At 41.0% G+C, this 21384-nt stretch overlaps 2 protein-coding genes across 3 annotated transcripts in view; both read left to right on the forward strand.

Moving 5' to 3' along the window:
* Positions 1-5950, forward strand: part of TBC1D23 (TBC1 domain family member 23) — a 34737-nt gene extending 28787 nt beyond the window's left edge. For both annotated transcript variants that reach the window (XM_064467279.1, XM_064467289.1), the window contains 3 exons: positions 1817-1952; positions 3082-3276; positions 4170-5950. In XM_064467279.1, coding sequence (XP_064323349.1) covers positions 1817-1952; positions 3082-3276; positions 4170-4251 — 413 coding nt within the window. In that variant the 3' untranslated portion in view covers positions 4252-5950. The remainder of the gene's footprint in view (positions 1-1816; positions 1953-3081; positions 3277-4169) is intronic.
* A 3249-nt stretch (positions 5951-9199) lies between these two features.
* NIT2 (nitrilase family member 2) lies at positions 9200-20386 on the forward strand. The gene is made up of 10 exons (XM_064467403.1): positions 9200-9309; positions 11625-11743; positions 14417-14537; positions 14657-14745; positions 16274-16367; positions 17347-17421; positions 17859-17937; positions 18579-18677; positions 19742-19797; positions 20180-20386. Exons 1-10 carry the CDS (start codon positions 9261-9263, stop codon positions 20266-20268), a joined length of 870 nt encoding a protein of 289 aa, XP_064323473.1. The 5' UTR covers positions 9200-9260; the 3' UTR covers positions 20269-20386.
* The last annotated feature ends 998 nt before the right edge of the window (positions 20387-21384 follow it).

Here is a 21384-nt window from a genome sequence, read left to right on the forward strand (position 1 = left end):
TTAGGTTTGCGCAGTTCTTTGAACATCCATAATAGTGTTTGGCAAAGTCTATGCGGTTTCAGAAACCAGGTCCTCAAACAAGCTGTCTAGAACTCATTTTCAGTAATGGTTGTTTGCTAATTTCTGTTTTTATTTGGTGCTCTTAAAAGCACTGTTAGACTTTGTAAGTAAGCAGAATCACTGCAGTGATTTGAGTAAGCAAAGCCAACACATATGAAGTGAAATATGTTATTTTGGTACAGAAGAATGCAAAAAGTGAACCTATTTCTGTATAATTATTTTGTTGTGAAGCTTTAGTGTTGGGGTTTTTTTGGTAGGATATAATTGTAATCACTATAATAATTGCAACCTGCTCTAGGTGGCAACTAAATACGAGAGTTGGACCAGATGACCTCCAGTGGTCCCCTCGATCCTCAACCATTTTGTGATTGTGTGAAACGAGGATGGATTTTGTTCCATTCCTTTCAATTTCATAATCTTTTTTTTCATTGAAAACCTTTTCAAAAGTGTGACTATAGTTTTGAATTGCTTTGAAATAAGTAGCTTAACAAAGTGTAGAAAACTGGCTTTGAAAAAGACGTTTTAAAGAGGTGTCTTTCAGAGTTCTTTTTGGGAGTAATTTCTATGGATTTAATATAGTTCATTGTTTTAGATAACTAGATTACTTACATTCTTCTAATGTAGCACCAAATTTACTGTGTAAACATAATCACAGTATTTAGATAGAAAAATAGTATTTTGCAACCAAGTGATAACACTTGCAGGAGTTTCAGGTGTTCCACAGAGGTCTGTGCTGAAAATTTTGGTTTTGAGTACGTTTTTGATGTCCTTAGAAAAGGAGGTGAACCCAAAGACAACAATTTTTGCTGATGACCCAAGCTTATTTAAGGTATTAAGAATAGACTGAAGAACTGAAGGAGTCTTCCTAGTCTGAGTGTCTGGGCAATAAAATCACACATGAAACTCAGTATGAATTCATGTGAAGTGAGAAAGACATGAAAAAAACCAGTTCTAGTTTCAGATACAAAATGGTAGACTGATTTGGCTGTGTCCAGGAGCAGTAGGCTTCTAATAAGTGCTCATTAGCAGTCAGAAAAGCAAATCAAATGCTAGGGATTATAAAGAAAGGAACAGAGGATAAAACAGAGGTCACTATGTCAGTATATAAACCTATGGTTCACCCACGCTTTGAATATTGTGTGTCTTGATCCTCTGCCTCAAAGCAATATGTTTGAACAGGAGAAGGTTCAGAGGCGGATAAGGAGGGGGAGGAAAGGTGTGAAATGGCTTTCACAACAGGCATAACTGAATGTTAGAACTTTTGTTATGTGAAATATGCAATTTAAGGGGGGAAAAGCAGCCCGCAAAAATACTGCCTAGCCTGGAAAGGGGTCAACAGGTGTTTATTTCTTGTAGAAGAAACTAGAACCACGAGTTGAGGCTTTCCTGGAATGCACTTGACATGGTTTTGGCACTCCCTGCCAAAAGACACTCGTGGTTTAGATGCAAAAAGTTCACATGGCTTCAAGGAAAGTCTGGGCAAGTCCACGTAGAAGAGATCTATTAAACTTTATTGAATGTACGAATCAGACCAGCCTAAGAAATCCTGAGTTGTAAATAGTTGTCTGCTGAGAGAGAATTAAAAGAGAAATATCAGATATGCATGCCTTTTTTTTTTTTTTTTCTTCGCTCTGAACAATTGTTTGTGGACACTGTTGGGGGTGAGGTGGACCTTGGTTTAAGTGAGTGGAAAAGTTGTCTGACGTTTTGTGAAAATCTTTTCTTCTCTTATTTTTTACCCATCCCTTCAAAATAGATGAAATTGATAGCTCGTCGATGTCAGATGATGATCGAAAAGAGGTCGTCAACATCCAAACATGGATAAATAAACCTGATGTGAAGTATAACTTCCCCTGTAATGAAGTAAAAGAAAATGGGCATATGTTTCCCAGGTACTGGAAGTAGTCCTAAGCTTGATGAAAATGTCTGTCTTGATATACATTTTTTTTTAAAAATCAGGCAACTAAGTTATTCTTGATATTAAAGTAGGAAATGAAGGTGTGAAACAACCTAGAACAAAATGTTACCACTATATTTCATTCTTATATTTGCAGTGTTATATAATGGTAATTATGTACAAAGCCTAGTATGAAGTTTTGCTTTGCAAAACAAGATAGTTAGAAAAATATCTTCAGTACACGTAGGCTTATTTTTCAAGACCAGGTAGTCCCAAGTACCTGTAGCTCTGGTTTTTCTTGTCTTCTTGTCTCTGTGCCTTGTACTACACACCTGTTTGCCCCTAAGATTCAATGACCTTATTAATCCTGCAAGAGCAGAGCATGATGCTTGTGTATTTTGGCTTCCCCAAGGAGTACAAATCCTGTTGGCTCTGGATAACAGGAAATTATGATGGGCTCTCTCTTGCATGATGGTCTGTTCTTGTCTTTTATTATTAATTTTGGATTCCCATCAGATTTATTTTATATGTTGTATGATTAGTAATGTCATAGTATGATTTCTCAAACTGAGTTGAAACTCAGCTAGTGTGCTCCCACCACTAGCTGAACATGTGTTCCTTCTATGAAGAAGGCAAAAGTGGGTCTTGAACTGAGCTGGCATCTCCACGCTAGTGCTTGTACAATGATCAACAATCAATGAGTGCCAACATGTCCTAGTAACTTAGGTCTGATGCTCCACCTGTAGAGTTGCCGCTCTACAGGGATGGGGATAGGGTATGACTGAAGGATGAACTACTCTCTGCATGGCCTGACATGTTACTGGTGGTTGTGATCTTTGCTGATAGCACTCATGGCTGTTGTGTTGAGGGGATGATGTTAACTGCTCACTCTGGTTTCATATGCTTGTTTACAAAAACGGCTACGATACAGTAGTCAAGGAAAATCTGAAGTATTTGTAGACCTTTCTGAGTTATGGATTTTGAAAGTCTAAAAACTGTTTCTTAGACTTAGGAACTGTTTTATCTAGCTCTCTCCATGTAGCTTACTTGTAGAGTTTAGCTTTCTAAATAGCTAGTATTTGGTTCATTAGCAAATTTACTTTGTATTTTTCTTTTTCTTCAAGTCATCTCCTAGTAACAGCAACACATATGTACTGTTTGAGAGAGATTCCATCACGAAAGGGACTGGCTTACATACAGTCTCGACAGGCACTCAACTCTGTAGTCAAAATCACATCCAAGAAGAAACACCCAGAACTGATCACCTTTAAATATGGAAATAGCAATACTTCAGGCATAGAAATTTTGGCAGTTGAAAGGTAAGCTATATCAGTAGCAGAGTTGGAAGTTCGGTCTTTTTGAGAAATTTAGCTCTTCCTATGCATTGTACATGGAGTCCAGAAGCGTAACCTCAAAACTCTGAACCCCTGAAACCTGGTTCCTGAAAGTTAGGTATTGCCATGCTCAACATTTGTGTGCTTAAGACTGGGGGAAGTCAGAGGGATGGGTGTATTGGGCTGGCGTAGCCTGTTGTTTCTTGGCACTGCTTTAACAGTTGCTGACATTGGTTTCACATTTTCTTGCCTGCTTCCGTGGGGAGAACTGCGTGCAGTGGGTGCTCTGTTTTCACAAAAAGTCTTCTAGCTAACTAGGGAAGCTCTTCTGTGCATGTTGACTGCTTAGAATGAAATTAGTTTGGTAGTAGGTCAGACAAAGATAAGTTAAGACGCTGCAGAGAACTTTGCTGCTTGTTGAATTACTTCATCACCACCTTGTTGGCTGGAGGAAATCCAGAAGATAAAGGATGATAAATAAATGATCTAGAGCTATATATAAGAATTAAAAAAAAAAAAAAGAAAAAGAAAACCAAACAAACCAGGACTGCAGGACTGCCATGCTTCAGTTGGACAATCCTATCTGTAGATATCTTGAACTTCCTGATCTATACCATTGTCAATTAATGAAGAACTTTTCCTTTCCAGGATGGCCTGTGAAGTACTCCTCAACAGTTCTAAGTTCACAAATGGAAAGTGTTTTGTAGTATAAACAGGAAATAAATGTTATTTTCTCAGTAGTTTTTCATTTTAATACATTCCCCTTCTCCTTCCTCCTAGTTTGTGCCAGAGGAAACTATCACAACAAGAATTATGGAATTGATACTCAAAAATTTTATAGTGAGTTAATGATGGCTTTTCTAATTTTTTTTTTTAAGGTATTTGATTCCAAATGCAGGTGATGCTACCAAAGCCATAAAACAACAGATCATGAAAGTATTGGATGCCTTGGAGAGTTAATAACTAAAGACTTTGTAGAGAACCATGTATAAAGAAGCAACCAAGATACTGTATGTGAACACAAGCTGACTGTTTCCCAACTGAATACTAACTTCAAGAGAATTTTTTTTGTTGGCTGATGGGAGTGTCTGAGTAGCAGGCCTAAGATAGGGTAAATTATTGTCAATTTCTGAACAGGATTTTAAATTGTTTTGTTCTGTTTTGAAAACATGTTTATTATAAAGGTCAGTTTGTTTTATTTTTAATGCAGCCTTAATGTGAGTGATCTGCATCTTTGCAAGAGAAGATGCAGCTGGGCTCACATGAAGTGTGTTGAAGGAATGAACCATGGCCAGATACAGAGAAGCGGTTAAAAACAGAATGGTTTTTAAATTACTGTCCCTTGAAAGTAAAATGTCTCCATTGTCTGCAGTCTATAAATTTGATTTTGCTTATCGGTAGTGTCAAGGACTGATTGAAAACTTAGGTTTATGAGCAGTGCAGATAAAAATGTTAGAAATACTGGTTCCTTCTCCTTAAAAATGGTTAAGTCCAGCTTGGGCTGCAGATAAATGGAAAAAATGCCATCCATTTGTAAAATTAACTTTGTTAAAAAGTCTTATCCACTACTAGGTTAAATAATTGGAGTTGGTGGTAAGGGTGTTTTTAAATACAAAAACGAACTGTGCACAATAAGCTTTTACTACAGGGTTGTAATTTCTTTTAATTATGCAAAATTTTACATTTCATAGGTGGAGGCTGTTTCTCCTGTAAAGATAAATGTGTGCAATGAAACTGAAGTTAATGCATCATGACAGAATATGACAGTTGAAAACAAGTTGCTTTGCTCCTCAGAAATAAAATGTCTAAGATAATAATTAGACCTTTAAAAACCTTCAGTTCAGCAGAGAAGTGAGTATGTGCTGATTGGAGGTGTGTTCAGCAAGAAAATTAACGCACACAAATAAGCGAAGAGATTCAGGTGCTATATACCTGTGATAAATGCATTCATTATCTGTTGCCTTCATTGACTCAAGCATTTGTTTATATTCTTTTAACTAACATCATCTAAATTAGTTAACGTTTGAGAGATGGCAGCTATGTGATTGTTTATCAGCAGCTTTCCACTTGTTCCAAGAATGATTCTCTTGTTAAAAAGCTCAGTACAGGAATGCCCTTAATGCTGAGGCATAGCATCTTTGTATACTGATGCAGAGATTACAAAAAAACTGTAAAGTAAAGGTAATAGGGACTGGCTTTGCTGCGTGAAGTTTTCTGAGTATTTGTATCAAAACCTGTGAATTGGTCCATCATCTGGAGGTAAAATAAATTAAACTGACCTGTATAAAAAACAGTTATTCTAAGTTATTTTATTAGGAATCAAGCTAGGGCACCTTAATTCTGAACTAATTCCTTTTTTTGTTTGTTTGTTTTTCTTCTTAGTATCTGAGTAAACACCAATAGAACTTGAACTGTTGAAGATATTTGCATGAAATTGCACCTGGGCCAATGCTCATGTATTTATAGTTTTGCCCAGAAGCTGTTGTATTACATTTTCCTCTTCCTACTCCCTTCTGAAAATATCCTGAAGAGGCTCTAACCCTGTGCCTACTTTAACAAGGAGATTTTTTTCATGTAAAGATGTTTGTGTTACTGTTTATAAACTACAGTTGTAAATAAACCAGTACAATTTGAACATAACTTGTTCTGTCAGAAAGCATTTAGTTGCATACCGTGTGGATTCTCTGAATCAATTAACAGTTTTTCCCAAAGGTATTTTGTAAATGGAAGCGAATTTGGTCTTTGGAGTGAAAGAAGTTGATTATGGATCTTAGGGAGCTATTGTCAGTGACATCTTAATGTAAGTATTCCGGAATTTAGACTAATTTTCATTCAGTACTTTTGGGTGAGCCATAGTAAGCATTCATAGAAAGGTCAAAATGAGTTAACAAATGGTCAAATTATATAGAGGCTCTCTGCATAAATTCCAGACTTCTCAGCATCATATCTTTATATTATGAAAATATTGACAAAATGATACAGCACATTTCTGCTAGTTATTGGCAGGGGAACATGGTTCAGGGGAAGTTGAGAAATAGTTATTTCATGTGTTGCTGAAGTATTTAAAGTAATATCTTGAATCTCATTACTTGTAGTGAAAAGTACACTCTTAAACAGGTATATTTGGGTATTAAATAGGGAAAGTGGGTAATGTGTATGCTTCTCTATGAGGACAAATACAGACCTTTTAGATCTAGAGTAAGTAAAGCTACAGTAAGTTAGTTCTTAAATCTGTTCTGTGTAGAAACGTATAATCCCAGCCATTACGAGGTTGATCATTTATTTGTAATTTTTAAGGCAACGTGCAAGTTATCAACAGACTCCTTATCTTACAAAGCCCAGTCCAAACTATGAATAATTTCAACGGTGTTTTATGCATTTAAAGGCTACTTTTGCCTCATCGTGTATGTATCTGTAGTTAGTGTGTTTGCTACAAAACTTGTATTGCTAAGCAGAAATTCCAGTTATATGACTGGAGTGACAGTTTTTGACAGTTTTTGCTACTTTTTGGCTCTTTCATCTTCAGGGAAATTTAAATTATTTGCCAGAGGTTTGCAGGTACCTGTTTTGCTCACATGCACTGCTGTCTATATTGTTGAATATAAGATGACAGCTGCTATGTTGCAGAGTTTTGTATTTTTATTTTATTTATTTAGGTGATAGAAGTGAGGTCTGTCGCAGGAAAGAAGCACTGTTTTCAGCGTAAGCTTTCCTGTAAAATGGAAGCTCTTTACCTTTGTGTAAGCCAGGGTTAGTGCTTCTGTGTGAGAATTTGTGCAGAACTTCAGAAGTAGTATCTGTCAAAAATACTCTGACTGTGGAGATGCTGTTTTTACTGCTTTGCCTTCTCCATATGTAAGTAAAGATTAATTGCTGCTCTTTCAGTTTAGTTCCTGTTAGGCCTTACACCTGGATCTCAACAGTGTTTAGCTTTTTCTTCCAACTGCATTTCGGTTGCAGTTTCAAAACTTTTGATACTGTCAGGTAACTTTTTCAATATAGGGGTAGTTTACTGAATGGCTGAAGAGTTTCTCCTTCTTGCAAGGGAGGGGGCGTGATAGTATACAGCTTATCCTTTTGGGTGTATTTAGTGCTTTTGGATGTTGTATTTTTCAACTTTCAAAAAAACGCTGTATCTCTCTGAACCATGGGAAAGAGTGGATTTTTAGCCTATGCTTTTCACCTTGAAGGGATGATACTGCTTCACGGCTTATTTTCTTTCTTATATTATGCTCTGCCCCAAAACTCCTGTGAACTCAGGAGGCAGCTGTTTGTTGCACCTGGAGTCCTGCAAGGTGTGCTGTCCAAAAAAAAAACAATTTTAAAAAGTTCATATATGCTGTTTCTACTACCATGGGCACATGTAAAAGAGAGGGAGCTCTGCCAAAGAGCTGCTGCATCCCCTCCTCATCTGCAGTTGTCCGCTGTTGGTAATTCTGCCATCCTTTGGCTTGCTCAGTTTGGGGTAAGCTGTTCCCTTTAGTGCTCCAAGGGGCAGGTTGAACAGTGTTTCTTTTGAAGGAAGGTGTGTAATTGCTGCACACAGCGGTGGTTCTTCATTCTATGGTGGTTGTGCACTTCCCATCCTTTATGTCTCGGCACGTGTTTCCTGAAAGTGGCTTCAGCCGAATATGTAAGAGATTGATCACCCTGGGTCACCCACTTCGTTTTATCTTTGCCCCTTCTGCTGTCATGTCCTTTCCTCTTGCAGAGATACTCTTGCATGAGAAATACTGTGCAAGAAATGCCAGCCTCAAAATGAGAATCTGCAGTTCTACAAATATGTGATGTGCGGAAAGCGGACTCCACAATCTGTAAGATTGTAAAGTATGTATGTTTATTCAGCGCTGGGCAGCACGGGGGGTAGTCCCAACAAAGTTGTGCGCGCCTGTGTGATAGTTTGTCTTGGATTTATACAGTAAAGCATTACATATACATAAGATTTCCCAATATGCCTATGCATATGCATGACCTTTCCCCGCTTCGTATTAAAATCAGCCAAAAAAAAGTTATTTCCGTAACTCTTTCCCAACTGAGCTTGCACAGTGCCTCCTCGTGGTGGTCGTTGGGGGTCGTAAAGATGAAGGCTGCTGGCTCCTCTTCGTCACCACTAGTAACCTTTTGGTTTTGTGCACACTCAGTTATCTCTTGACACTTGTCCAAACTGCAAAGTCAGTTTTGGCTGGTTCTTGAGACAATTTTCTATCCTTATCAGGAATTTGTCCTTCGCGGGTGGATTCCAGGCCTCCTTGCTAATTATTTTAAACAGCGGCTAGATAAGCATTCCGCAACAATTAACTTTCAGCTGGATAAGCATTCAGCAATAGAACAGTTAACTTTTGTTTTCCCCCTTTCACATGCTTTTAAAAAGCCCAAGATTGTAGAATATATACACGAGGCAGTGATGTTCTGATTTGAGTAACAGGGAGCACTTAGTGTTTAAAGCTAGTAATAAAAAAGAGCATGTTGGTTTTCTACCTTAGAAAATGCTGTTCTTGTAAAAGAATGTGGTGAATGGGTCACCTGTAAGCTGGTGCAGATCTCTTGGGACAAGCCGATAGCAAATCACAGGCTGGTGCAGATCGCGTAGGGCTGGGGAAACGTCGGCACACCAGATCTGTGCCCAGCACCGAGGGATTCAGCTGCACAGCTGTGCCTCTGCCCCGCGCTGAGTTGGCACTGGAGCCGCGCTCCCCGCTCCCGGCCGCGTGCTGGGGTTGCGAGGGGGAAACGCTCAGCGGCGCTCTGGGCTCGGGGCTCGTTTCCTGCTCGCAACCGGGGCTGCGCCGCTCCCTCAAGCTGGGCCAGCAAAACTGTGTGGGGAAGCGCTGTGCAATCGGTTCGGCGATGTCGCCGTGCCTTTTTAAAAGCAATATATGAGTCGGTTTTAAACAAACTCTGCCGGCGCTCCCCGTTGCCGCCGGGCCGGCCGAGGGCCGGGACTGCATCTCCCAGCAGCCCTCGCGCGCATGCGCCGGATCCGCGTCGGGATGCGGGCGGCGCGCGGAGCCATGGCCAGTGAGTGGTGGCGCGCGGGCAGGAACGGTTACTCCTCTCATACCTCTCCTCCTCGTACTCCCTCCCTTGCTCCTCCCTACCTCCCCCCGGCCGGGGACGTGGGGAGAAGGGCCGGCGCGGGGTTGAACCTGCACCTCTAGCGGAGCCCCGGCCTCCCGCCCCGCGTCTCGGCCGCTGAGCGAGGCCGCTGCCTACCGCCGGCTCCCCTCCGCACCCCCCACGGAGCTCGCCGCCGCCGCCCCCGCCCCTGGGGCCGCTGCTGCCCCCGCCTCGTCCCCGTACCCACCCCTCTGACCGTGGGGACGCAGGCGGGGAGGGGCCGGGGGATGGCCGGTGTCCCCCGGAGTCCCCAGTCTGGGCTGGAAAGGCCTCAGTCCCGGGTGCTGTCTGTGAGCCTTGAAAGGGGTGTGAAGTACTGCAGGTACTAGAGGGGGCGGCCTTGAGCACCCTCGCGTTGCTACAGACTGGTAGAAACCGCTTGTAGTGCATCTCTCAGTACTGCTGCCATGGTCAGCTTGTCAAAAAAGTAGATCTGAACAAATCAGATGTGCTTAGCTTCTGATGTTTCCCAAAAAACCCATGCTTCCCAGTTATACAAATACGAACCATTCTTCTATTCTGATACACTTCTACCTAGTTGTGGTCTGTATTGCTGTGGGATTACTGTAAGAATTGGGTTTAAAAGAAGTTTTTGAGGCAGCTTAACAAGGCCGGAAGAAGAGATCTTGGGCCTCTAGAGCATTGTTGAGTGTTTCTCTTTATTCTTGTTACTTCTGCATCTCAAAGTTTTTAAACAAAACTGTGGGCACAAGTACTTGTATTCTGTTGTCACTGGGCTTTAATTTTGCACTTTAACAAACCCTGAACCTGAGGCATACGGAAAGTAAGATTAATGGTTTTCTGGTGTTTTAAACATTATGGGAATGAAGTCAGTTAACATTTTTCCTAGTAGATGCTCTTTTGGTTTTTTTGCAAAACTGAATTTATGCTGAAATGTAAATATTAAAGAATTCCAACTTTTCTGAGCTAAAATACGTTCCACAAATATGGGAAGTTTTAGACAAATTCATAGTGTGGCTATCTAGGTAGGTCTGGAAGCTAACTATGGTTACATCTGTTCAAAATCTCAGTGAAACTTTGTTTACTCAATAAACCAAATATTAAGAGGCTCTCACATGAAGAGTAACAAAGGGAGCAATTATTTGCTTAACCTCTAGAAATTAGCTGCTTAGCTACTGAAGTGAGAACTAAAATAGGAAGAAAGATATTCTGCCTGACTGTTCCTGAACTGATCTCGTCTTTGCTCGAATCAGTTCTTCCTGGTTCCTGGACCCAGGCTGTGTTGCCTGCTACTTTTTCTTTATCCTATAGTGATTTTTGACTATATGACGGGAGTTTTCCAGAGAAGAGAGGTGCTTTGAAACTAGGGTACTTTTATTTATAAAGCCAGAGTTGTGGTGGGGGTTTTTTTGTGTGTGGTGTTTTTGTTTTGGTTTGGGTTTTGGTTTTGGGTTTTGTTTTGTTTTGTTTTGTTTCTTTTAAAGGAGACAGTTCTACCTGATCAGGATGTGTTTTCCTACAGCCCAAGGTACTAAGAGATTCATGGAGGGAAGCCCAAGGGGCATGCACAAAACTTGACTTGATCTTTTCCACTTGTGTACTCCAAGAGCTTGCAAATATAAATCCTGCTTACCTGCAGCAGAGACAGTGCTGATAACGCTGGCAACTGTCACTTGGCTACAAACCAAATTGCAAAAAAAATATCAGGAATGATGTTATCTTTATTGGTTTTTATAGTCATTTCCCAGGCTGGGTGTGATTTGAGGGACAGAAGTAAACTATTCCCATATGTGGTGCCTTTGGGTTTATCCAGTCTTTTAGTTTGCTCATGGCATTTTAGGACATGCGCGCTCCTCAGGTGATGGACACAACAAAAAGATATCCACACTAAACGTGTAGCAAATTGAGAAAGAAGCAGCAGGCTAGGTGACTAGCGGTCTCCCTGTCCGTCACACAGTATCTGACATTAGAACTTGGGCTCGGTACTGCCTAGGCTAAGCTTTATTGGCATGTGAACTCTGATCTTGAATCTGAGCAGGGTGCTGGTTCCCATTAGCAAGCCTAGGCTTGAATGTTCTCCCTGTGTCAACAGACTGTTTCCAGAGTCATAGGCTACAAAAAGAATTGGAAGTGCTTTTTGTGTATGTTGATATATAAGCAAATTTATTTTGTTAAATGCTCATTAGTGAATTCAAATTTTGAAGAGTTTTTCCTGGGGGAGTTCTGCTGATTAATTTTTTCTTTCCTGCCACTAGACTTCCGCCTGGCTCTTATTCAGCTTCATGTATCTGCTGTTAAATCAGATAACCTTCAACGAGCCTGCGGACTGGTGAGAGAAGCATCAGCTAAAGGAGCAAAAGTTGTGGCTCTACCTGTGAGTAAAGATCATGGTCTACTTAGCACCTATACCTCAAACCCTTGGAAACCTCTTTCTAGCGTTAGTAATGCATTATATATCCCTGTTCCTCTTTGGATAGCTTAGCTGCAGTATGAAGCTCCAAAATGGGAACTAAAAACAGGGGTTCCATCTAGCAGCACACTTAAAAAGGGAGAAAACAAGAAGCCAAAAAACCCAAAAGCAGGTTGTAATTTTTTTGTGGTATAAGATTCTTGTTTGGTTTTTGCCTGGGTTTAAATCCCAGGCAATTCTGTCACTGACATGTTCTGAATTCACAAAAGTGACACTGTGGTTTGAATCTTTGCAGAAGCTTTCCGTGCTAGAAATGTAGGAAAAGGTGATTTTTCAGCTAAAGAATGTTGATATGAAGATGAAAGAAAACAGGTATACAGTGACTCTGTTTGCCCTAATCATTCCAGATCAGATAGTACATGAGAAACAAAATAGGCTTAAGACATTTCCAGCAAGTCATTTGTGGCTGAATTATGATTAAAAAGCATTTCGCTTGTGACTTCCTTGTGTGGGAACATGGGCAGCCACTTAAAATTACTGATCACTTCTGATTTACTTTTTGGACTTCAGCCATGATTATCTTGCTGAATTTTCACACGGATGAGTGTGCTGGCAATGAGGTGACCTTCCCAGTGCAGCTTTGAGCTTTTTTCCTCTCTTCCTGGGAGTACATGTGTTAGCCCTGTGCCCTGCAGCATCTGACTCAGTGCAAAGTTCTTCTCTGCGTGAACTTTTGGTCAAATGTTTTACGCACAGAATGTTTTCCCTCCTGCTGTTACAGGTGAAGCATTGAATAACCTTCCCAGCTCCTCTGTGCTAACACAGCTCTTGTGTTGCAGATGTGACCTTTGATTATTCTGGCTGGGACTCCTACATTGAAATTATCTGTTATTTGCTGGTTTCATCATGTGTACAAACATTGAGTTTTTCAGACCTGTTTAGTTGAGATACTCACTTTGCCAATCATAACTTATGCTTTTAGATAAAACTTGTCAAACACGGGCAAGACTTTTGGGAGGTAAATTTGTACTGGCATCAGGACGTGGGCATGAAATATTCTCCTCCCTCCACTCTCTTTTTTTGAAGTCACACTGCGTAAAGAACAGAAGTAACTTGCGCTGACTATATAATCTACACCCCTGCAGAGGCATGTGGTAGTTTTCCTGTGACATGTTAGCCTTGATGTGTTAAACTTTTTTCATTTCTGAACCAGGAAAAATTTATGAGAGAAAAAAACCAAGTTTGTAATGTTTATGGATAAAGAAATAAAACCAGAATCCATTTGAATCTAGAAATTGATAGAAAGCAATTCAAAGACCTTTCCCTGTATTCATACTGCTTAGGAGAGCACAGGACTAGGTGACCTGTGCAGACAGTCTGCAGTTTTGTTCCAGCGTTGACTTACAAACAGCCCCATGCGCTGCTACTGCAAGCTTGCACAGGGCTCTTTGCCTGTTCTCTTGAGCCCATGGTTTCAGCACCACCTGCACTGACACTGCAAGTGGCAAGATGAAGGTGGAGGCAGCTGGCATTGCTTTTATTTCCTTGACATTCAGTCCAACTTTCAAAAGCCTGGGAAGCTCATTTGGCAGCCTGCAGAGACTTCCCTTCCTGCCTCACTGCTGTGAATTAGCTGGCACCTGCTGGCCTGGTGTCTGTATATGGACAAAAATATCCATCCAGTTTTGGTTCAGTTATTCCAATTCAGTAGAATCTACTACAGTTGTTAAGAAGTTTGCTGGAGTGGCTAAGGTATAAATGTTTATTTTGCTATTCACAGCTTCATATTTTTTTTTCTCCTTTCCTTTTTTGGTGGTCTTTTTACAGCTTCCAGTGAGCAAAGGTAGCAGTCAAGGTAGATCCTTGGGCTGGGAATCACTTGCCGAAGGTGGTGGTACCGTTTGATACCCTGTCTGTGGCCTTCAGCTCTACTCCTTTTGGGGACAAAAGAGTGTTGGGGACAGGTGTCTCACATCCTCATGGAGCTGGCAAATATAATGCAGAGTAAAAGTTCTGGATATCTAGGGCATCTCAAACACCACTAGCCACCTAATTTAGGCATCTAAACAGTTCTGTCAATCTTAATGTCTAAAGATTACATGCCTGGTTCTGAGGGATAGCAAATCTTTCACTGGAGTCTAGGACAGAAGACACTGTTCAGTTGCGAGGAAAGAGTGTTTAAAGGATTGCTTTAGCAAAAGAATAAGTAATTTTGAGAAATGCGAGCTTTTGCAAAGGTCCTTTTAAAAATTAAGAAATCACGGGCTGTGGATGAGCACGAACATTTCAGTTTTGAGAGGATCTATTCAGCTTGTAGTTTGTCAAATGAGCCAGGTGGAACTTAGTTCGTTGTTCTGATGAGAACATCCCTTGTGATCTTGCTAAGACTAGCCTGATAAATGTGCTAGGCTTGTTACTTGCAGCTTGCATGATACTTCTCCTTCTAGACGTTTGGCACACGTTCACACCAACACACCCACTGCATTTTCTCTAATTGTTAAGGTCTCTCTGGCCTCCTGATATTTTCTGGTTTGCGTATTGAGCTCCTGTAAACTAAACTCCTGTAACTAAAGAATGTATGAGAGCACTGATAGAGAGGAGTTTGAAAGGTCAGCTTTTTTCCCCCTCTAATTCTAGGAATGCTTTAATTCTCCATACGGAACTAAATACTTCAAGGAGTATGCGGAGAAGATCCCTGGAGAATCAACACAGAAGCTGTCAGAAGTTGCAAAGGAGTGCAGCGTATATCTTGTTGGAGGTAGTTTACTCTTAATGTCCATCTCATTGAGGGGAAAAATGGGTAATGTTTGTTAGTGCCATTGGATCAAAATTCCATATGATACAGTGGGGGTAATCTTTGTTCTCGTCTTTACAAAGGATCCATTCCAGAAGAGGATGGTGGGAAGCTGTATAATACATGTACTGTCTTCGGGCCTGATGGTGCTATGTTGGCAAAGCATAGGAAGGTAAGATGGCAGAATATTGTTATGAAAAGGTTTCTCAGCAGTGTTGCACAAATGATTTAATCTGTGTATAAAGGTGATGTGAATTAGTAGAATCTCGCATTAATAATAAGCTGCGTACTGTCACTAAAATTGCATGTAACTTTTATTTGGGGCATGTAAACACCACTCCCTAAGGTGCTCATAAATTTGTTCTGGATAAGGACGACAGAATGCAGAAAGCATAACTGGCTTTTCCCAGATGCTGGGAAAACTGTGGAAGAGAGTAAATCCTGATTCAACTCATCGGTGTACCTTGGCATAGGTCAAAAATGTAGAGCCACTTAAGTGGGATCAGGATTTTCACACAGGTTCCCGATGCATGTAGTCCTGTTATCATAAATACTGTTCTTTACATACTTTGAGTGCTGTATGTATGATTAGTGCAGACAACCATGCAAGTCTAAGTTCCATAGTTAAGAAGTGTCTGCAGTTTGTGGTAGATGCTTGCTGTCGTCTTCCACCTTGACATTGCTTTGTGCCTTCTGGAAGCTACCTCCAATTCATAACTGTTGGGTGTAGTTGCTGTTAATCTGACTATGCACACAGGTATCATTCCTTAGAGGGACGACAGCTTATTTCTTTCAAGGAAAAACAAAAAGGAGAATGCGATGTTACTTGGAACAAATGAGGTGGTGCAAAATAACTCTGGGGTGCGGGTATTAATCTATTCTGTTAACTGATTCTGCGCTTAGCTACGCTATAGGATCGCTTTCTGAAGTACTATGTTGCCTTCCATCTATCATACCACACCAGTCTGCAAGGCCAGTAGTTGTAGAATGAGTGCAGGCTTGTACTCTGTAAATAGGAACAAATAATAATATAAAACCAGCTATGTTACTAGGAAGCTCCGGTCAGGAACAGAATCTTCCATTGGAAGAGAGGGATAAAGACTGTTTGCAGGGGCTAAGACAGTATTTTCTGGAGAACTTTTGCAGGAACAGGACTCAAATCTTAGAGGGGAAAATATAACCTGCTTTAACATACTTTAAAATCATCCTGACAAATTCAAGACACTTTTATGTATCCTCTCTTTTGGAAAATTACTCATTAGATCAAGCTGTCTAGCTATTTTGCAGGGATTCTTTCCATGAAGAAGATACAGAACCATACTACAAATTAATTGTTACATTTTTAGCTATTTTTAACGACTCTTTATTATTGCATGGGAGAAGGACAGGGCACTCTATTTGGTGAGTAATATAAGCGTTTGATATGTGCATCACTTGGGTCACAGGGATTTCATGTGGTGTTCAAAATGGCCAGTCTTCCTCCTCTCTACCCGCAATAACTAGACGTGTATATTTCTATAAAGAAGAAAACTGCTTTAAATCATCTTTAGATCTCACAATCTTAAGCAATGTTTTGCTGGGATCCTGACAAAGGAGTAGTCTTGGTGTGGTAACTAGAAAACATGTGTCTAATAGAAAGAGGCTCAAATACCAAGCAGAGAAACTGTTATTAATTGTTATTAATCGTACTATGATTACAGGTTCATTTGTTTGACATTAATATTCCTGGGAAGATACAGTTCAAAGAGTCTGAAACACTGAGTCCAGGGAATAGTTTCTCCGTGTTTGATACTCGTGAGTATAAGACAAGCCCTCTTGTTAAGGAGCTCTACCACAATAATACTCCAGTCATTCTGGAGTTCTCTTCCCCCTCCTCCTACCCAGCAATGGATTTTTAGGCTATCAGATTTATATTAGGCATTTGACAACCATGGCAAATATAGTTTAAGTTTGTTCCAAGTGCATGGGCCACTTCTGAAACTTTTAAAAAGGAAATGTGATTGCAAAAGGACAGAGGAGTCGAAAGGGCTGAAGCATGCATCACGGCACTTCCTTTAGTAAATAGCGGTCCTACTGATCTGTTGAAGACAAGTTACTGTGTGGTTTTTTTTAATAGCACTTAAAAGGGTTCCAAACATGGCTTGGAAAAGAATAAATGTAGCAAACAGCTACAGTGGCACATTGTTTCATTTGAGAATGATATAATGGAGACAATTAGCTGTAAATCCTGTTCCAGCATTCCTGAGTCGGCCACATCAGATAAAAAAGCAAGACACCTACTACCCCTGCCCCCCCTCAGTGGTCAAAAGTTAACATGCCCTGTTTACTGAGCTCTCTGAAGAGTCTCGTCTCCCAGGGTCACTTTTTCTGCCTTGCAATGTGCATGCTGTAAGCACGTACATGACTGTAGTTTCTTTAGTCCATGAAGATCAGTGAGTGCTTTCTTTTCTTGAAAATAGTTGAAAAACCTGCAGCTAAATCAGAGGAATGCATTGCACAAAGACCTGATGTAATATGATTTTGTGGAAATGGCTGTTTTTAAAGAGTAGATAAGACTGCTTCTCACAGTCTTCCTCTCATCATGAAGCATGAGTTCTCCCCTACAAATAGCCAATGCTTGTTACAGATGAGGATACACATTTCAATATAGCTCCTCTTTTTACTGTGAGACATACCAAATAACAGCTGGCAGGTTGGCTACGGGGAGTCTTGTGGTTGCTTTTGCGTACTTGTGATACCGATATGACTGTTGTCTCTTGTGTTTTGAGAACAGCATACTGTAAAGTGGGCCTGGGCATCTGCTATGATATCAGATTTGCTGAGATGGCTCAAGTCTACGGACAGAAAGGTGAGGCTGGGTCACCTCATGGGGCATGGCTAGCCCTAAGGCCTGAGCCAGTTCAGGGTCGTGCTTGCTGGGCAGCCTGTGTGGTTAGGCACTCTTATCCTCGCCCAGTAACGCAAAATGCATCTTGTGGCCAAGACTTCCTTACTCAGATGAGTGTCTGTTCTCCTTGAGTAATGTAACAATCATTTCCTGATACACATTTGCTGACGGAGTGATGGAGGTGGGCGTATCCCCACCCTCGGCAATGTATCACAGGGCTTTGCCCACATAAGTCATCACCCGTGTCCTGCATGGACAGGCTCTGTTTAGTTCCATTTTGGGCAGAGGTTGGGAAGTACTGAAAGAAACCTCGCCTTCAGTCTCAATCTGAAAATCCGCTCTAGGGTAAACCATCTTCTCTGTAATGATGGTTGGTTTCTAATTTTCTTTTGACAAAGGTTGCCAGCTGCTGATATATCCAGGGGCTTTTAACCTGACAACAGGACCAGCTCATTGGGAACTGCTGCAAAGGGGGCGGTAAGAACAAACAGCTTATCCTCCTGTTCCAGAGGGAGTTTCAGGGTGTGGAACTGAAGCATTCTTGTGTTCCACATGACACTATCCATCAGAAGTGGTACTGCAGCGCAGCTCTGCTGTTGGAGCTGCACCATTCCTGAAGCCTTGCGTGGCACACCAAAATGATTTTGCTGTCAAGGAGAAAATCAGGAATGCTTATCCTTCACTACTGGCAGCCCCTCCACAGTTATGCCCTTTACAGGACACCATGGCTCTGTATGCACCCTTCACGCACAAACTTTAGACCGAAGAGCCAAGAACCATTTGAGAACTGCTCTAATTACAGATAGAAATAGACCCGGTGATCCCTGAATGCAGTATTCTTCATTGATTTGGTTAGCTTTGATCAACTCTGCTGCATACCAAGTGAACATGTAATTCATTCTACCTCTAACTCTGGAGCAGGTGCTAGGCACTTCTCTTTCCAGACCCTGCTTTCTCTGATCTTCATATCATTTATAATTTTGGCTAGTCCTTAGGAAAATATATAGCTTGCCCTTCAGTGTGAGTTCTTTCTCTTCTGCTTAGTTAATTGGTGGTATAAAAAAATAAAAAATACTCACTTCCCCTCTCCCACTTCCCTCATCTTTCTGTGAACACAGGGCTGTTGATAATCAAGTCTATGTGGCTACTGTATCTCCTGCTAGAGATGAAAAAGCATCATATGTTGCCTGGGGACACAGCACTGTAGTAAATCCGTGGTGAGTTCAGAAAAAAACCAAACCCACCTTTTCTTGCTTAAAAAAATGTGTTTTACTTGACAGTCACATTTCAGTCCCATGTTTCCATCTGTCATAAGTTCTTCGTAAAAAGCATGTGAGACTTAAGGCTACATTTTCTAAATCATCCTTTAAAACTGTCTGACTGGAAAACAGGAAGGAAACTAAAACTGGTTTACCAGTATGTATTCTTTTTGCTAGCAAAGAGGCTACTTAGTACCAGTATTTAGCATTAGTTAAGCTGCTGACCTTTTCAACCTGTCCCTGAAGTTCAGTCTGTTACATACTACGCATCTATGCATTATGGTAATTCTCTGTGCAGAACTGAACCATCTTAAACAGCTTACACAAAACTATTTCATTTCCTCAAAGAACACCACTGCTTTTGATGTAAGAAAGAACAAGAAGAATGTGTTCAGCTAGATGAGAGGCATATTCTGACTTAAGCAGAAGCAACAGAGGTGCACAGGAGGTAAAAGTGACCAAATCTTCAGGCACTTATTTTTCTTTCAAGTAAATGAACTGATAGTTCTCTTCCAGATGATTGCAAAGTAAGAAAAGCTTTATTGATGTCTTGAGCTTTTAACTTTATACAGTAAAAGCAGTGACGGAACACTTAGTGGGAGAAATGATAAATCGTGTTCAGTAGCTCATGCAGAGTGAAAGCATACTCCTCGTAAAAGCTAGTAGGAGCTGAAAGGAGAAAGTGTTAGTCTCGGCCATCTATGGCTGTCCCTGGTGAAGTTGTTTCTTTCCCCTTGGGTATATTGCACACTTACATCCCCTGGTTCTCACAGTTGCTCTTACCATTTTTGATCTTCAGAAACATGTTAAGTATGTATATGTCACACACAAAATGTGCCACATGTAAAACCTGGAAGCCATTTCTATCATAACAGAGTCATGAATTATGAAGCTATTTTTAGGACAGCCTTTACAGCTGTAGACATCAGGGGTAGGACCTCCCTTTTGCACAAGCAGCAGCAACTGGACTGATGCCTCGAGACCTCTGTTAATGCTGTGAACAAATGTGCTTAATTTTGCAGGGGTGAAGTCATAGCCAAAGCTGGGGCTGAGGAAACAGTTATATACACAGATATAGGTAAGGGTAAAGGGTGGGGTTTTTTTTCCTCCTGTTTTCTTTTTTGAGTACAGGTCATGAGACTAAGGAGAGACAGTTTTTTAAGTCTGTAGGCTCACACATGCAATTACAGGTAATGTAGTGTTCCCATCCCTTCCCACCTTTGCCAGACTAAAGCAAGAACAAGCAGCACCTGACTGTACTCCTCCAGTTCTTTGACTTACGAGGAAGCTGCCACCTTAGGGAAGAACGTTGAGGCTTCCTTCAGCCGTGGCTGCCCAGTTCGGTGCCCTACAGCCCCCTTCTCTGTGAAAGCTGCTGTTTCCCCTGCCTTACCTCAGAGCAAGTCAGAAGCTTTCCTTTTTGACTGCTTTTCTAATAGCTCTTTCTTCTCCCCCTGCAGATTTGATGAAACTTGCAGAAATACGTCAACAAATTCCTATTTTAAGCCAGAAGCGTTGTGATCTCTATGGCATAGAGATGAAAAAGTGAAGCTGGGTGAATAGGGACGGTTCAGTTGGCACGATGACTGCTGCTTTTTGTTTGTTTTAAATTAACTTGGTATAATACTAAACTTGATTCAAATACAGCTTTTATATCTCTTCTCATATTTGCAGTAGTTAACGTGCTTTTTTATGCATCACCATGTTTTAGTTACCTTTTGGGGGCTTTTTTGTAGAATATAGAAATGGGAACCTTGCTCTCTGGAAATCCTCTGACATCAGCTTTGGTATTGTGAATTCTTCAGTGAATTATCAGCTAATTTAGAAGCATGATTCTTCCACCTCTGTCCTTCCTAGCTGTATGTGCCTTAACAAAATTCCTCAAATGCCCAACTTCAAAAGCTTAAAATTTAACACACTAGGCAATACAGGCAGAGTTCTGCTCTGTACTACCTGGGGACAAGGCAAGAAGCTGCCAGAGAAAACTACTATGGTAGAAGAATGTGTGACAGGTTTTGGTTGATGTGTCTTGCCTGGAATATATGTATTAAATTGCACTTCCTGTTCATTGCTGAAGTGATGCTTTAACAAAATGGTAACCTGCAATCAACATGTTACCCCATCCTTGCTCTGTTCACTGCTTCCTTAATATGATGTCTGAATGAGCATTATTAATTCAGCTGCCTGGCAGTCTTCACCTGGAAAGGCTGAGGAGAGTCAGACAGAGGGTTGGAAAACTTGTCGCACTGCCACGCCTTTCTGCCCAGTCTTCTGGAAGATGGGTACTAAAATAGCTCCATGTGTAAATGCAGCACTGCTCCCACAGGCCATCTCCCAGCAGCCACATGGCAAATACTCCTTCCTTCACTGCTTTTGCTGGAGGGACTAACAAAATGATTAGTAAAGAGGGCTTTAAAATACTTAAAACCAGCCTAGCAGTTTGTAGTTTTGGTGGGTTTGGTTTTTCTTTTTCTTGGAATGACGACACCTTGCTACTTCTAATGTAAAAAGAGAGATAAGAATTTGCAAATAGCCCTTTTTTTTTCTCCTTGGGACTGAAAAAAAAAAGCAGCAGCAACCCTAACTATCCAGCCTTGACCACTAGGCTTTTCATTTTCCAGCAGCAAAAATGATGAAGCAATAAGGCTACAGGAGATGTCCAAGT

This window comes from Phalacrocorax carbo, chromosome 1 (genome assembly GCF_963921805.1).
Source record: "Phalacrocorax carbo chromosome 1, bPhaCar2.1, whole genome shotgun sequence".
Classification (NCBI taxonomy): domain Eukaryota; kingdom Metazoa; phylum Chordata; class Aves; order Suliformes; family Phalacrocoracidae; genus Phalacrocorax; species Phalacrocorax carbo.